The following is a 16,954-nucleotide window of genomic DNA, read 5'->3' as shown; positions in this document are numbered from 1 at the left end:
CAGAAATCATTTGATTTTCAGCATATCTTTCTTTTTTTTCTACGTGTGCAGGTGGCATGTTTTAGAACTTTTAACTTGTGAGTTACCAGACAGATGGTTTGTGGACTTTTTTAGTATGTGTGTTTACATAGCTGTAGTTATAAACACACAAGATGGATATAAATATATAGGTCGGTATCTTTACTTGTGTAAAAGAATCTTTTTCTTTTCTCTTTTCAAGACTCCATGGGTCATATGAAGCTTTGAAGGGAGGCAACACCACTGAAGCCATGGAGGACTTCACCGGAGGAGTCACAGAGTTCTACGAGATAAAGGATGCCCCTAAAGATATCTATAAAATCATGAAACATGCCATTGACAGAGGATCCCTCATGGCCAGTTCCATTGATGTGAGTCTGTATGAACTTTGCAGACAAGAAATGACAGAGGAGAGGGACCTCTCCATTGGTAACCAAATATATACCATCTTTGGGACTGCTTGGTTTAGGCCACATAGAAAACATCCATTTCTAGGAGATGGAGTAATCCCCACTAGAGACCATCCATTAGCAAATAGTGAGTGCCTAAAGGGAAATAAACAGAAGCAGAACAAGAAGGTGGAAAGAATGGGTGCAATCAGCAAAACCAGCACTCCTTCCCCCTCAAGATCCTCACCCAATGAAATGAGGTTTGTGTGGGGATGCTGCAACTCTGTTAAGATACAAATCTTCATGTCAAAGATGTTAAGTGTGCAAATTAACATTTTATTGGCAACATGGCCTCAGATTGTCTTCACTTACTGTGGTAAATTTAAAAGTTAAAAAATAAATACTTTATAGAGTACGATATTGCAAAGTAAAGGTGGGAGAACAAACAGTGCTATTGACCACTGTAGATAGGTATGGACATAATGAGGGAAAAGAAATGTAATCTAGGCTTTACCACTCATCTTCCTGCATGATACTTTTCTCCCATTCTCTGTGCCAGGATGACCTAGGCTTTTCCTATGGATCAGCTCCTCGGAGCAACATTGGGGAACTGATTGCTCGCATGGTGAAGAATCAAGAAAACGCACAGATGACTCAGCCCACTGTAGACTACCAGGGGATGGATGAGAGGCCAGCCTGGGTATGTCTCCTAAGCAGTTGACTTCACAGTGCTTTTATCTACAGTTAGAGAAACATATCACCTATGTTTTTAAATCCTTATTTGGCTTCACAGAACAGCACCAAAGAAATGTTCTTATGGATGCTGTTTGACATGTGTGTTAAAAGACTTCAGTGCTTTCAAGCACAGTGACTGATACTAGAGGGCTTCACTGATACTGAGGCTTTAAAGGGCTGTTGGCTTGTGACACAAGCTTATAATTTGCAGAACAAGAAATTTATTAGTGGATTTTATCAAGTCTCTTGCTTGTGGAGAGAACAAAAAAATTAAAATACTGGAATAGAACAAGATCCTTGAGTGTGCATGGAATGTCAAAGAAAGAAAAAGCAAGCTCTGTACAGTTCTCACTCCAGGCAAAAAAGCTCTTGGTAAACTTATTTTAAGACAGAGTGCTCTACCCATAAATGGAGGAGAGGCTGCTCAAGGGATGCTCCTTTTTGATGACTGCCATTAAAGTCCTCATTTAAAATGCCTAACAAGGAAAAGGAAAAACATGTTGAGTTCCTGTATGTGAGGAAATACAAACTCCAGCATATCCACCTAAGTATCTAGCAAAATAAAGAGAGGGATGTTAAAACTCTCTAAGAAAAAGTCCCATATTGGATAACTTTAAAACTTTCAAATCTGTAGAGGGACATTTTGCCTTCTCTGTGTCAGGCAGCTGTCATACCTTGCCCTTTAGGGAGCTGCATTCCCATGACAATGAAATTACATCTCTTGCTTTATAGGAGGGTGGGGAGGGTGGGGCAACAACAAAAAAACCAAAGAAAAATCCTCCACAATTACATCACTTAAAGCTTCTGGTTATGCAAACTTACTTCTGCATTTGCAGCTGAAATAGCTGATTTTTCCTCTTCTGACATCCATATTTAGTTCTTCCTAAAAGACTGAAATGGTATAATTCTTTGGGAAAGCCCAGTATGACTATCTTGTTTTGCAAGCATGGCTGTCCAAACCACCCGTGTCTGGGGGGAGAATTTCCTCCCCAGTGACTATCTACTAAAAGAAGATTGCAAAACTCTTTCTGTAGTTGCTGTCCCAGCAGCCATTGTGCTGCTGGTTATTGTGTATTCCTGAATCATCACCAAGAAAAAAATCAGGGCTCTTGATGGAAAGAGGCAGATGGAACACTTCCAAAATCTGCACTTTGAGAAGTCATCCAGGGCACCAGAAGTTAATGTTCAACAGAAAGAAGAGAAAGGATTACTGACAAGTAATGATGGCAACAACGTGAGAAGAAATGAAGAAAAAAGGAAATAGGTGCGAGGTTAGCGTAAGAAAACAGAATCAAGAGAAAAGAAACCAAATAGGTGCTGAAGTGAAATAATGGGAAAAAATTGCAACAGCCAGGAAATATTTGGGTGAGATCATCCCTGTGCAAGCTGAGAACATATCAGTGTGACCTTAATAATTCTCCCTCAGGATCCAGCCCTGCCTTTATCATGCCATCAGATGTATCAAGAAGGGATGGCAGAGTTACTGACAGGGCCTTGCAGGCATCTCTCAGCAACAGACACAAAGGAGGAGGGGAAGTTTTGCTCATGGTCCACGTGCACATGGCAAGGTGTGCCCCTCCCACCAATACTGGAGATCTCTCCTGCAAGTACAGCAGGCTGTGTGCATCTGCCATCTTGCTCCCAATTCCAGATCTCACAGATAAAACAGCATTTCAAAATTTGCAATTAAAAATCCATCAGACACACTAAAAGCTAATGACTCAGGCCACAAATGTATTTACAGCTGAGCAACACATTGTTATGCCCTTCCTGAATGTTAGATGCAATAAAACAGCGTCAGTTATAGGAACAGTGTATTAAATAGGTAGTTTAGATGTCATTGTGGTAAGACAGCAGCCATGTGGAAATATGAAAGTATTCTAGGTGTTCATTTGTTTAACCAGTTCACGTGTAATAACCTTATTGAGCTATACATACATACTGTCCTAGAAAAGGCTGAATAGTCCTTCTAATACAAAAAGCTAATTACTTTGACTAAGCATGCTATATCCTTCCATGTTCCAAATGCAAAAAGCAATAGCCTACAAAAAAGGGGAAAATACACCAGAAAATGTCCTTTGCAGTTGATATTATTAACTTTTCCCATTTTCAGTTCATGCTTCACTCCTTTCTAACCAACACCCTGAATTCTATGGGCTTAGCTTGACTACCTTGACAAACACGAAGAGGAGAACAAGGCAAAAAGTCCTGTCACCTGAACGGTGTCACCCTCCCTCGGAAAGGCCTGGCTGGCAGCACCTGTGCTCGAGCAGGCAGCTGAGCTTGGCGTGAGTCCCACGGGTTTTCCCCTCTGTCTAACAGACCATAATGCCGATGCAGTACGAGACACGGATGTCCTGCGGGCTCGTCAAAGGCCACGCCTACTCCGTGACGGCCGTGGAAGAGGTACGTGCACCGCAGCGCCGGGCTGGCACCGCGCACGGCAGCAAAGCCCTGAGAGGCGTGGAAAGCGAGGCCAATTATGAGCCAAGGAAACAAAGTTATAGTCAAATAAGTAAAAACCTTGTGGACAAAGAAACCTATCCAAGTTTTGGCTTTCTGGGGAAATGCCCACTTGGGCAAAGGTAGCCACAGGCAGCCACCTCCTTGTGTTACAGCCTTCCCACAGTCACCCCAAGATGATCAGGCTGGGGTATGGCCCAGAAAAGCACCATCACTGAAGAAGCTGGTGACAGGCAGAAAATTTCCTTTTGAACCTACTCTCAGTCTATTCTTGTTGCATTCTTTTTTCAATTAGACAGTATTTAAAGGGGAGAAAATACGTCTGGTAAGGCTGAGAAACCCCTGGGGCCAGGTGGAATGGAATGGAGCCTGGAGTGACAAGTGAGTAAAACACAGCTTCATGTAATTTGAAAAAGAAGTTGTAGCTTTATTGGCCTTTATGCAGCTTGTGCATAACCCTAATATTCAGTGATGAGGTATCTGAATTTTCTTTGTTGTCATTTTGAAGTTGATTGAGTGTTTAGCTGAAGCTGTAAAAAAGAAAAGAGTACCTAGTAAGATGTTAAGAGGGACTTTAATAAATGTAAATGAAGACAGAGCCCAGTCTAATGACAGATTAAATCTGATTTTACTGTCTATCAAGTTCAGCAATGTCCATTTTCAAAACAAGATGTGACAGTAGAAAAATCTTTTTAAGTTATGAAAGAACCAAATGAAGCAAGATGTCAGGGTTTTCCTAAAAGGAATTTCTATAGCTACTCCAGCAACGATAGTCTGCAAGCACCTTTTTCTTCAAGCTAAGTAAAATTAACACAGTTCAGCAGATGTTTGAGAGCTGGTAAGAGGAATCCTAAAGGCAAGGCAAAGCGAAGTAAGACAATTGCTTTTTTTATTTGGGCATGTGGAGAAGAGGGTAGCATTGAAAACAAATAGTTGCAAGGCTTACAAAGGAAAAATTATGTGGAGGTAGCAAGATGATTCTTGATTTTTCACTCTGAGGCTAAAGTGTAGAAACTTTAATGAAAACTGTGTTGTAAATCCTAAAATAACTCATTTACTCCCTTGAAGGTCAGAGGAATGGAACTCTGTTAATGAAGCAGAGAAAATCCGCCTGCAGCACAAGGTCGTGGAGGATGGGGAGTTCTGGTGAGAACATCAGTCAAAAAACTGTGCTTCTTGAGGAGATATGCAATCATAGCAAAAATGAATGACATTGCACTACTACAAATCTGATAAAACCATTGCAGTGATCTCTGTCCCCCTTCATAATCCCAATAAGCCCTGCTCTGTGATCCTCTCATTCTCCCGCCAGGGATTATTCAGTGCCATCAGCACAGTCTTTCTAATTATGTTACACTTCCACAAGCTCTCCATCACCCTTCCTACATACCATCCTTTCAGCTCAGTTTCCCTGAGTTTGGAGCTGTACCTGTGGTAATTGACCTACCAGCAGACCAAAAGTATTTAGAAAACATGGCACTCCCACTGCAAACTTGTCCCAGTACTGACAGTAGTGTTGGTCACCATCCTCCACCTCCCCAGACTCTTTCAGACAAGTGTCAACCATGTAAATCCATTTGGGTTCAATTTCCTCTCAATTCTTCCAGGATGTCTTTTCAAGATTTCATGAGGTACTTCACAAAGCTTGAGATGTGTAACCTCACACCTGATACTCTGGAAGTGGATAAATTCCAGACCTGGACTGTGTCAGTCAACGAAGGGCGCTGGGTGAGAGGCTGCTCAGCTGGAGGTTGCCGCAATTATCCAGGTGAGCAAAGGGTCCTGAGAGATATGGCCTCTTTGATGGGAACTAGGTTAGATCCCAAAGGTTAAGTCATACCACAGCCTGATTAGTGCTCAGCCATAGGAAAAGCCTTGCTTCCTCAGTGGACAAGGCATGCAATTTGTAGCTGGAAATCTTCTGTCACTATATTGTAACAGAACATCGTACGCCCAAAAGGCAGCCCTGGCAAAGATAAATCATTGTTCAAGTATTTCACAGTGCCCCAAGTAAAAGGAATAAATTTCACCCTAACAGATTTCACTTGGGAAATCCACTTTGGTGGATTAGTGATAGGGTTAGGGACTTTGGAAGTTTATCAGATGACAGTTCTTCATATATCCTCATTTCCCATGCAGTTGTTAGAACTAAGTAACAGCCATAACGTGAAAAAACCCATGTATGTCTTAGCCCAATTTTAGCCTTTCCCTGAGGAGCCATAGGCAGGGAACTTCAAAATTCTCTTTGATCATGAGCATCATTAGAAGACTGAAGCTTTACATGTTTTCTCTGGGTTGCTGGTGGGATTTCACAGATACATTTTGGACCAATCCCCAGTATCGCTTGAAGCTGCTGGAGGAAGATGATGATCCTGAGGATGAAGAGGTTATCTGCAGCTTCCTTGTCGCACTGATGCAGAAAAACAGGAGGAAAGAGCGCAAGCTGGGAGCCAACCTGTACACCATTGGCTTTGCCATCTATGAGGTAACAGCTCTAGATTTTTCTCTTTGCACCGTGGTTGCAAATCCCAATAGTATGCATTTACCAAGAGAGTCACTGAATCATTCAGGCTGATTACATCATTTGCAATTTTTGCTTTGCAAGGAAGTCAGGGGAAATTTGGAAGAGAGGAAGGAAATTCAAGTCTTTCTAACTGCTCCTACCACAGAAACATCAGAGTTTACTCATTTATTAAGACACTTTTTAGGCTTTTATAGTGACCTAATGCCAGATTTTAACATATTCTTTCCCTATATGCTTCAATCTCCCTTTCATTCTTTCTGAAACTAAGCATTTAATTGGCAGAATAGTGTGAAGAAGGAAACAGATATCCAAGACCCCTACATAGCAATTAACTCTGTCCCTGCTATTGACTTGATGAAAAAGTCAATTTACTCAGTCCCTTACACAAACATATTTGGTTCAGATTTTAGCTGATTTCATGTAGATGCCAAGAAATCTAGAAAGGAAAAGGGAAAGTGCTTATATGCTTATGCAGCTCTGACCATTTCTTCTCTCTATTTCTCCCTAAGGTGCCCAAAGAGGTATGCGCAGAACGGAGCCAGATTGACATCTTGGTGTATACCCACAGCTAGTGTTACTGTAGTGCCTGTCAGTAAGTCAGCAGGAGACTGTCCAGTCAAGTTTGTTTTCAGGGATGTAACAGCAGTAGAACTGATAACCTTTTTGCTTTGAGTGTTTATTAGTAACATTTTGTGAGTAATTTTTAGTTCCCTCTCACTCGCACCCCATTTTCACTTGCACCTTTTCCTCAGTGCTTCTTTTCTCTTCTGTGGTGACCTGGCCATCACTTGCACAGTTGGCCAGAGATACAGGAAGCAGTGCCTGTGAGGGCTTTGCCTCTGCAATCCATGCAGAACCACCCTAAGCCACTTCCATTTCCTCCTAAAAATAATGCAAATGGACTACATTCTGCAGTCACAGAGTTTTCTCTGTAGTCTTAGAATTTGTTTAGAAAATTAATGATATTTTCAGACATTGAAGAAAGCTTATTGAAAGTACACAGATTACATTTTTTCTGAGCCTGGCAGTAGCTGAATCATTGGCATCATAAGTTTTGCTAACAAGCTCACCCAAAGGCTGTTACCTGGAAAACATGAGGATGACAGTCTGAATGTTGTCTTTGCCAGCTATCTTACAGATGGTTATTTCTGCAAGAAACAGACTGCAAGTGTTCTTAGCCCACAGTTTTTGGCTTAATTTTCATATTTGAACTAATACAATGTTCAATTGTCACATTTGTGTAGCAGATACAGAATTCATGTTTTGTCCAGACAAGGACACATTTTCACTGAAAGCACCTTCACTTTACCACTCTGCGTGTAGGAGTTACACCATTTGCTTACAGCATTCCTTGCCATACCACCCTCCAAGGAAAGCAGCTGAGCTTTGGTTACACACAACCCAGCATCAAGCAAAAGAGTCCGATAAAAGTGTCTACATGGCAGAAGTCAGCCACACAATCTGCAGGTCAGCCCTGGAGCAGCCCTCAGAAGCCAACTAGACTCAGTCAGCAGAAACTTAAGGGTGACAGACTCTGTATCTGCCACCAACTACCACCCCTCCTCAGCTCCCTGCTTGCTGAGCTGCTGCTTCCTGTGTTTTCTGTCCCAGCTGTGCGCTGCCCGCATGGCAACCCACATGGGCAATGGGCAAGACTTCCTTGAAGACAAACTGACTCATTTGTTCTGCAGATGCATGGTACTAAGCACCACTTGCAGAAGGATTTTTTCCTCTACAATGCCTCCAAAGCTAGAAGTAAGACCTACATAAACATGCGAGAAATCTCTGAGCGCTTCCGCTTACCTCCCAGCGAGTACGTCATCATCCCATCGACATATGACCCCCACCAGGAGGGAGAATTCATCCTCAGGGTCTTCTCAGAGAAAAGAAGTCTTTCAGAGTAAGTTGTAGAGCCATTTATCTGCCCATATATGTGGAGTGACCTTACTAGTCTGCTGAAGTCATGTTACCGGTTTGCTACACCCTGCTTTTTATTTTCTTAACCTCATTAGAAACTCCAAATGCAAACTCATTTCTACAAGATTACTTTACAGACTAACAAGAACCTGCTTTGAATTGTCTTTGGAGAAGCTTACTGCTTGCAGGATATCCTTTGCAAACAAACTATTAGCCATTTACTAAGGCCCAAGAACTTCTGTTTTACTTCCAGTTCACTGTTATCAAGGCTCTTCATAGGAGCAAGCCAGGCAGCCGCCGTCCTGGAAATGGTACTTGGGATTTCAGCTCAAACTGGGAAAAAGCTACACCTAGAGCCTGCAGCTGTAATGCTGGAAGCCAGCCCATACCACTGGCTGCTTGGAAAGTTCAAGTGGCTGCTTAAAAACCACCTAAAGAAACAAGCAACTTTGGGAACAGTCACTTTCCTGATTTATTTATTTATTTTCTGCTTTCTACTTAGGGAGGTTGAAAACATGATTGAGGCAGAGCGTCCATTGGTAAGTACTGTCCTGGTCCTCTTTTGTGTATAGGGGAAGGGGGAAGAGGAACATGATACCTAGGGAAACCTACAGCAGGAAACCATTTGCAGCTACATGACAGCACCTTTATCACAAATTCTCAAGATATTCCTGTTGACACTTGCTTTATGTATGCTACTTTCTGAATTGATTCAAACCAAAATGTTTTTGCAGATTTGAAATCTGGTCCTGGCATAAAGAAGCTGGATGCTAAGCATTATCTTTGCCTCCATCAATGGAGATTACCCATTTACCAAGCGAGGCCTAGCTCTCTGCCCTGAAATATTTTCTTTGTGAAATTGGCATCTCATCTAATAAAGAAAAAAGTACCTTATTTTGAAGTATCTGCTTTCTGAAAAGAGATCCTAAAAGCACTCTGATTCAAAACAGCATCCATGACAAGTTCTAACTCTTCACCCTGGAGTTTTACACATCTTTGTGGGAAAATACTAGAGCTAACAGTACAATTAGTCTTGAAAAAAAATCAGAGGAAATGCTGTTGCACAGAATTGAGCTCCATCACACCTTGCTCAGAAATGTTCCCCTTTGGTTTGCTGTCATAGTAAAAAATAACTGTCCAGATATGGAGGAATTAAATGGTCACTTCAGATATCATTGATCTATGGGCATAGAAGTTCAATCTCCACTGCACTGGCAGGTTGGGAAAAAGAAAGGGAATACTCAGAGCTAAAGAGATTTTATTCAAGCAGACAAAGTCCCAGATGAGATGAGATACAGTTTTGCTGTGGTTTCTGCAATGTGTGTGCTTCAGTATGCCATTTCTTGGTGGGTGCATGTTCCCTCATCTTTAGTGATTTGAGTATAGGAACTGGAAAAACAAACATGAGAAACGGAAAAATAAAAAAATAAAAATTTGCCATCAGCTCTGCATAATCTGATCAAGCACTTTTTAATTTTGTCTCTTCACACAGAAGAAAAAGGGCAAGGTAGGTACCTGTGCAATGTGCTAAGTGCCAGCAAGGCAAAGAGCATTTGCAATGCATGAGCAGGGGCAGAGTTCCTTGGTATCATAATTTTCTCTGTGTCTGGAAACTGACCTAGTTAATGAAGGGCATTGGATATGAGGCCATTTGCATGCAGCAAAGATTTTTTGTCTTCCTACATTAGATTCTAATGAAATAGCATCAGCATCATATTCCCCTCTCACTCAAAGGGGTGGTGAAAGGGTAACAAACTATTCAGCTTTATCACCTCAGTCCTCTGGGTTGCTCTAACTGCCCTTCCTTCCTGCCCCTTCACAGGCAACCTGACACTCCTTGCTAGTGAAAAGCATCCCTTCTCCAGACATGTGCCCTCACACTTGCTTTCCATTGCCTAGTGCAGCAGCCACTCCCCTTTCCTGAAGTTTCTGCTCACCAAAGTCCAGGATTCTATTTTTGATTCGACACAACACATTTTGGACCTTGAAAATGTAATCAGATATTTTAATCCCAAGACAGGCTGATTGTAATTAATACTCTAGAGTAATACATTCACATCATGTAGCAGTTTTTTTCCCTTGTTTTAAATGCACCAAACCAGAACAATTGCACATGGCTGCTTACAGCTGAGTGCTTCAAGAATCAATACAGAGAAAGAACATGCTTCACGTAACTGACAAGGTCCTACACAAATACTCCTTTTCTGTGTAAGATTCACATATGGTTTGTTTTCAGTGCTGCTATCCTTCATAGAGAGGGCAAGATCATCAGTTTGTGATGATCTTGTGATGAGAATCTGGGAGGCTTATTTTGCTTAAAAACAGGGGAAAAAAACCACAAAAAAAGCCAACAAAAAAACCCAAACAAACAAACAAACAACAACAACAAAAAAAACTAAAACACTGAAACCAAAACAAAACCACACAAAGAAACCCCAAACAAAAACAACAACAAACCAAACACATTCAATTACTGTCTGACAAGGAAAGCTAGAACCCAGCAACTGCATTATTTTGCAAAAAGATTTTTGCAGCTTTTTTTAGCATAAGAAGAGCAGTAACTGCAGGAATTTTTCCACCTTTTTTTTTTTTTTTATCCTTTCTTTTCTTTCATTCCAAGAAATGGCTTCTCTTGTCATGCTTTCAAGAGCAGGAGTTGCTGCTGCATGCACTTTCCACAGAATGCTTGTAACCAAATATTTTCCTTTCCACTATTTCTTATGTAATTTCCATTTCTTTTGCTCTCTTCTTCTTCTTCTAGCCTATCATCTTCGTTTCTGACAGAGCGAACAGCAATAAGGAGCTGACAGCAGATGAAAATGCTGGCAAAGATGGTGAAAAAACCCAAGCAGATGAGAAAAAGGTTTCTGCAGCAAGTGGCAGAGGAGGAAATAGGGCTTGGTCTGGATAGCACAAAAGAGTGGCTGGGGAGATAACAGGAATGGGGCAAAGAGGTGTCCTGAGACACTAAACAGCTTCTCATCAATCTTAGCATTACTTGCATCTGGTTTATGTGAATCTAATAAGCATGAGCACAGAGAGACTGTCCCTTCAGTTATTTAACAACTCTGCAGGAGGATTTAATTGCTTGAAAACATCTCCTGGTTGCTCTCTCATACAAGGATCCCAGCTGTGAGAGATCCCTTCCCCACATTCAATTCACTCCTACTCAGTCCCCTGAGTCGATGCCGCTTTACAGAGGGCACATGCACAAACTGCACCCGAGGGGCTGCAGAAGCTCCTGGCACTGACCACAGCCTCTCCTGTTACAAACTACACACCTTTATCCTAGTCCCTGTTGGCCAGAGGATAAAGGACAGGTAAACCCAGGAGCTCCATCACCCCTCCTCTTTTCCCTCTCTACCAGAGAGGAAGGAAACACAGTAGCAAATTCAAAAGTTTCTGCCTGCAGGTGGGTGAGACACAACATACCTATCAGCCACATCCCATGTCCAGGCTTGTGGCATCTGGAGGCATGGCTGGAGCATCTGCTTACAGGGAGGGTGCTCTTCTGCTGCATGACTGCCAGAGCACGCAGGTGGCAAAGTGGGAACCAATCTAAATTTTCCTCTGCATTTAGACAAAGGAAAACAAGAACTAAGCCAAGAAATTCACTTTCTTACCTATAATTTTCATTTCCTTTTTCAGTATCAGCTTCAGAGTTTGGGATTGCACTTTCCACGTGTCTGAGAAAGCTTCACATTCCTCATTTTCCTCTGTCTCATATGCTATTTGTCTTCACCAAGGGGGCCCCCACATCATAAAGTGTTCTCACATGTTTCTCATTTATAGCCTACAGGGCAGCTGTGAGGCAGATATTGTGTCCCTGCCCATGGCAGGGGGCTTGAACAAGATACTCTTTAAGGTATCTTGTTCTTGGTACTCTTCTAACCAAAACCATTCTTTGATTTGCCTCTTCTGCTCCAAACTTCTCTTTTGCAATGCTTTGGAACAAAAAATTAGAAGATAACTGCCAGTGGAAGTAATTATTTAGGCTCCTTCAAATAGAAAAGAGAACAATGGGATGAAGTTAAATACTTGGCAGTTTTAAGGAACAGAATTAACAAAAACATGGGGAAAGGAACAGGAGGACAACCCATTCCTCCAAAGGCCTCTGGATTCACTAAGATGATCCCTCACACAAGGGCAAGTGAGCCATCCAGGCCCTTTCTCTTCCCCACTGGGCTAAGGATGTATCTCTTCTTTGCTTATCTCTTTTCAGCGTTCTTCAACAAAAGCTCATGAGGAGAGTGAAGAGCAAAAACAGTTCAGGAACATTTTCCGACAGATTGCAGGGGATGTGAGTATGCAATCGATCCCTGTCTCTGCCATCAAAGCAGCCTGGCCACAACAGCTCCTAAATCAACTACTCCATGGATTCAAAACACTGAATATTAAACTTCCCTTTGAATTTCCTCCCATCGAATTCTCCTTGCGATTTCAAGATAAGCAAAATCAAATAAAAACCCCATTAAGTACACAGCTATCCTCATATATACATATAAGCTATTCTCACCTGAGGGAATCTTATTTAAATGCAGCCTTTTTCTTCAATCCCTCCTACAAGATGCTGTTTTGCACAGCAAGTATAAACAAGTTAGAAATGCAATGCCCTTAGCAAGGGAAGTTAAAGATAAAAACAGATCAAAGAACTACATAAATCAAGTTGCTGCAAATGGGATACAGGAATTTTCTGATTTTGCTATTTGACTTATACACTGGCTTGAAATTACCAGTCATTCTTTTAGTTGTAGTTTAATGAGCATTATATGGTAACTTCAGATCTACTTTGTCCTGCAGCTTCAAGAAAGAGCTGGACTAATGTCCAGTTTCATGTAAACTGATGTTTACATGAAGTAGAATGCCCTCTGGTTTGAAACATGTACATACCTAGTTGAAAGTGACCAAAGACTTTACACTTTTAGCATATCAATCCATAAAATTATGTTTCATAAAGAACCTTGTAACCAATTATATTCTCACCACATTTCCATCAGGACATGGAGATCAATGCTGAGGAACTTAGGAACGTTCTCAATAATGTCGTAAAAAAACGTGAGTTTGAGCATGTTTTTACTAACCCTGGACAAAGAAATCTGTGATAGAGCATAACCCCCCACCCCGAGTTACACTCTAAAAATTGTTGATGTTTTCAAACTCAGAAATTTCCTAGTTACATTTCCATGGACATTGCATCTGAGACTTCAGCAAGCTGAACTTTTCACAGAGATGATCTCTACGGTTGTTAGTACTGATAATGTAGAAAAGAGCAGATGTTCATTGGAAGTACCACACAGGACAATAATGCATTTCTCACAGTCTGCAAATGCCCTTTAAAAAAATTTCTAGTGAAGAGGCAAATCTTTCTTCCCCTTTAGTGAACTTTATCCTACAGACCCTGGACTTGCTTAGTAACCTGGATGTTAGTTTAGAGTTATCCAGAGTTTTTTACTGTATATAACAAGTCAAGAAAAATAATATCTAATTCATAGGCAGTAACATTACTGAGAGTCTTTTCAGATTTCTATACCACTCATTTCTTACTGGATGAAGGAAGGTTTGGCTTTTACTTAGATTAGAGTTTCACCTGAGAGGAAAATCACTTGCTGATTTGCATGATTTGTATTCACCTGGGATCATTTATTTCAGATAAGGACCTAAGGTCAGAAGGGTTTGAATTGGAATCCTGCCGCAGCATGATTGCTTTAATGGATGTATCCTTTTCTGGTGAAAAGGGAGTGCTTGAAGCCACTCCAGTCCACTATTTCTCACCATCACACACACCCACACAACTTAGTAAGCCAGGGAAACAAAACAGCAAATTGTAGTCTATAGTCAGAAAGCATTCCTGGTTTGGCACATCTTAATTCCAGTCATCTCAACATTAGCATATTTGGCAGAGAAAAGCAAGCTACAGAATAAATCAGTCAGTATGGCACTCTTCTTTAGGTATCAGAGACTGTCCAGCTGATGTACTAAAGCATGATTTTTTGATTATTATTTTTAAAATAAACTCCACATAACTATAGTTCTTGCCAACAAACTTACTGTATTTCTCTCTTTAAGTTTATAATGTATTACATAGTTTACTGTATGCTCAGCTTGCAGTGCATGCAGAACTTGTCTGGAACAAGTGCAATACAACACACTACAAGATGCTACATGGGGTTACCTCTGCAACAACGACCCTCAGTTTTCCTGTTTGACATAACACAATTTTGAGAGAATGTAAGTGCATTCAAACATAACCAGAACAAAAGTTAACTACAACCCAGAGCTGGAATGGTTGGAGCCTAAACACATTTTTGAAAATAGCTTTAGTCAACATTTTGCTTACTTCTCAATTTTAAGAAAGGCAGAAAGAGCTTCACTGTAAAGCTCAGATGTCTTTAAAAGCATTGGGTGAGCTTCACATTTGGAGGTATTTCAGAAGAGCCCACTAAAACATCCTACTCATGCACTTTTAGAATAGCTCCAGAGGCAAGGCTCTGTCTGTAGCAGAAGTTTGCTTCTACACAAAGTGCTAGTAGTACTTCACACTCCTGAAGCACTATGCTATGCACAATAACCAAAATGTTTACAAATATTTTACTGCACAGCTCAGCCAACTCTTGATGCTGAGGAGGTCCCCAACCCAGTTTCACATTCATCCCTTCACCAATAGTTTCAGATTTAATTAATTTTATCTTATAAATCTTGTGGGGTTTTTTACCTGAATGTTTGCATCACAGACAGATGGCTCAGGGAAGATAAACTTTGATGAATTCCGACATCTCTGGGACAAGATTAAAAGCTGGCAGGTATTGCTGGTGTCTTCACCTCTCTTCTTCACAGCTCCTGCAGTGCAAATGCTCTACAGGAAAACCAGAACTCTCCACATACACTGCAGCAAAAAGAAAGGCTAAAAATAATCATGAACTTGCTTCTAAAATGAAAAGCAATGTCTCTCCTCATCCTACTTCACAGCCTAAGCAAATAGCCTGAATCTCTTATGTACAGCCTTCCCCCCTGAGAGTAGCACAGAGGCATACAAATTGAAGGAAGAGAATGATGGGAACTAGAATCAGGCCTAAATAATAGCTTAATTAGGGTAATAAAGAGGGAGGATTAACAGCATAAACTGAAGTCAAACAAGAAGAGTCTCTAAAGGAGAGCTTTTTTGCTTCCCAGAGATTGGATCTAAATTATTTTACTTTGTGACTGAGAGGAAACCTGTGCTAACAACCCAGACTGCCCAGCAGTGGCAATATAAGGCACGTAGCAAAGCCTCCAAATGCCTGAGGCACACATCCCATACCCACTCAGTGGGTGCATTCAAGAGGAGTACAAGTTTTTATTACTACCGTATATGTATTTTTTTCTTTTTCCAGAAAATTTTCAAGCGTTACGACGCGGATCATTCAGGAACCATTAACAGCTACGAGATGCGCAATGCAGTCAAAGATGCAGGTACTTCCCCCAGTGCAATGTCCAACAGCTGAAGAAACCTTGGTTTGTTTTGGTGCATCACAGGGTGAGATCCAGAACACAGTGCTGCTTTTTAAAGACAGATGCTAGAGAAATTATAAAATATTTTTTTCCCCTGACAGAGCTTCTCAAATATCCAAATGGTAAGCCTTGTATGTCTTGCCAGCCAAATAGGTCTCTTCAGCTCCTCTTTAATGCAATGAGTGATGCTCTGCTGTCTTAAGGATCTCCTGCTTGGGGTCCTGCTGTTCAAGAGACCAGGGAGTGCTGAAGATGTTTGCTCCCATTTAAACTGTGGATTCTATACATTTGTGTAAGTAACAAACAAAACCCAGATGGAGCAGGTCTATGTCCAAGTTTGCATCACAGGCAACTGGGTCGACATTTCTTGAGTCACATTAATGTTTCTTCAGTACTGAGCCACTGTGGGTTCAGTCTCTTCAACCTGCACAATGAGAAGAAAGTATTTTTGCAAAAGTTGCAGTTAATGAAATTCATCCTATAAAGAGAGACTTTGGATTTTCTTGCTTGTCTCAGACACACCAGTGTGTTTCTTCCCCGAGGGAGCAGGCCTCCCCCCACAAATGTCTTTACCAGGTCTCTGAGGGAATGAGATGACCTCTTTGATCAGAAAATCTGTAGTATCACTATTAACCTAGATGGGACGATTTCAGTGACACTTTGTCTTCAGTAGTATTTTGGCACATCAGTGAACAGAAAAAAATGGCTACCTTGTACTTTACAAAACTTCAGTGATTATATGATCCTTTGCTAAAGACAAAACTACACCTGGATTTGGACTCCTGCTGTGGTAAAAATATGGGTAATTCTTATTTTCCAGGTTTCTGTTCTCACCAGGGAAGTTGTCAATGTAAAAAAAGAAAACATTTAAATACCTCCTGCCCTGACTTTAGAACTAAGAACATTTCACTCTTACAGCACATAAGCTGTGCATGACCTTGCATTTAGCCAACAAACAGCTGTACCAGAGCTGTGACAGACTCTTTCAAGGCACAGTCACAGGCTGCAGCATTCAGTGCCACAGTTTGGTCCCACCATGCCAAGGAGTTGCTTCCTTGTCTATCTTCTGACCACTGTTTAATTGTGTTTTTATAGCAACTTCCTCCTGCACTTCTGTCCCCCAGTTTTAGCTGATTTCCTCTTACCAGGCCCAGCTGAGCCATCAGGCCCTCTGGGGCTGCAGCTCTCCTCTTCACACTTACAGCCTGAGATAACTTACATGATAAGGGCCCTCTCAAATCATAATTTCAACACATTGCTCCTGTTTCAGGAAAGCAGCTGGACACAGTGAAGCTCCTTATAGCTTTACTTCATTTTGTTTAGCATTGCAGCTGGACTTTACAGCCTGAGCCTCAGCTGGGCCTGGGGAGCGCCTGTAGCCAAACCCCTCCTGGAGCAGCGCTCTCCCGACCCGTGGCCC

At 41.4% G+C, this 16,954-nt stretch overlaps 1 protein-coding gene across 4 annotated transcripts in view; it reads left to right on the top strand.

The window, feature by feature from the left end:
- CAPN3 (calpain 3) overlaps positions 1–16,954 on the top strand; it is a 28,794-nt gene that overhangs the window by 9,522 nt on the left and 2,318 nt on the right. The window contains exons 5-21 of one of the 4 annotated variants that reach the window (XM_048308477.1): positions 221–389; positions 967–1,107; positions 3,465–3,548; positions 3,901–3,986; positions 4,674–4,751; positions 5,213–5,373; positions 5,921–6,090; positions 6,639–6,650; positions 7,821–8,029; positions 8,549–8,585; positions 9,539–9,553; positions 10,808–10,909; positions 12,269–12,346; positions 13,044–13,101; positions 13,696–13,760; positions 14,778–14,846; positions 15,417–15,495. In XM_048308477.1, the coding sequence (XP_048164434.1) occupies positions 221–389; positions 967–1,107; positions 3,465–3,548; positions 3,901–3,986; positions 4,674–4,751; positions 5,213–5,373; positions 5,921–6,090; positions 6,639–6,650; positions 7,821–8,029; positions 8,549–8,585; positions 9,539–9,553; positions 10,808–10,909; positions 12,269–12,346; positions 13,044–13,101; positions 13,696–13,760; positions 14,778–14,846; positions 15,417–15,495 (1,613 nt within the window). Of the gene's footprint in view, positions 1–220; positions 390–966; positions 1,108–3,464; positions 3,549–3,900; positions 3,987–4,673; positions 4,752–5,212; positions 5,374–5,920; positions 6,091–6,638; positions 6,722–7,820; positions 8,030–8,548; positions 8,586–9,538; positions 9,554–10,807; positions 10,910–12,268; positions 12,347–13,043; positions 13,102–13,695; positions 13,761–14,777; positions 14,847–15,416; positions 15,496–16,954 lie in introns of those variants that run through there. The other 3 variants (XM_048308478.1, XM_048308479.1, XM_048308480.1) reach the window with 3 other exon arrangements.

The sequence above is a fragment of the Corvus hawaiiensis genome, chromosome 6, assembly GCF_020740725.1.
Source record: "Corvus hawaiiensis isolate bCorHaw1 chromosome 6, bCorHaw1.pri.cur, whole genome shotgun sequence".
NCBI lineage: Eukaryota > Metazoa > Chordata > Aves > Passeriformes > Corvidae > Corvus > Corvus hawaiiensis.
This window is presented reverse-complemented; position numbering and strand designations above follow the sequence as displayed.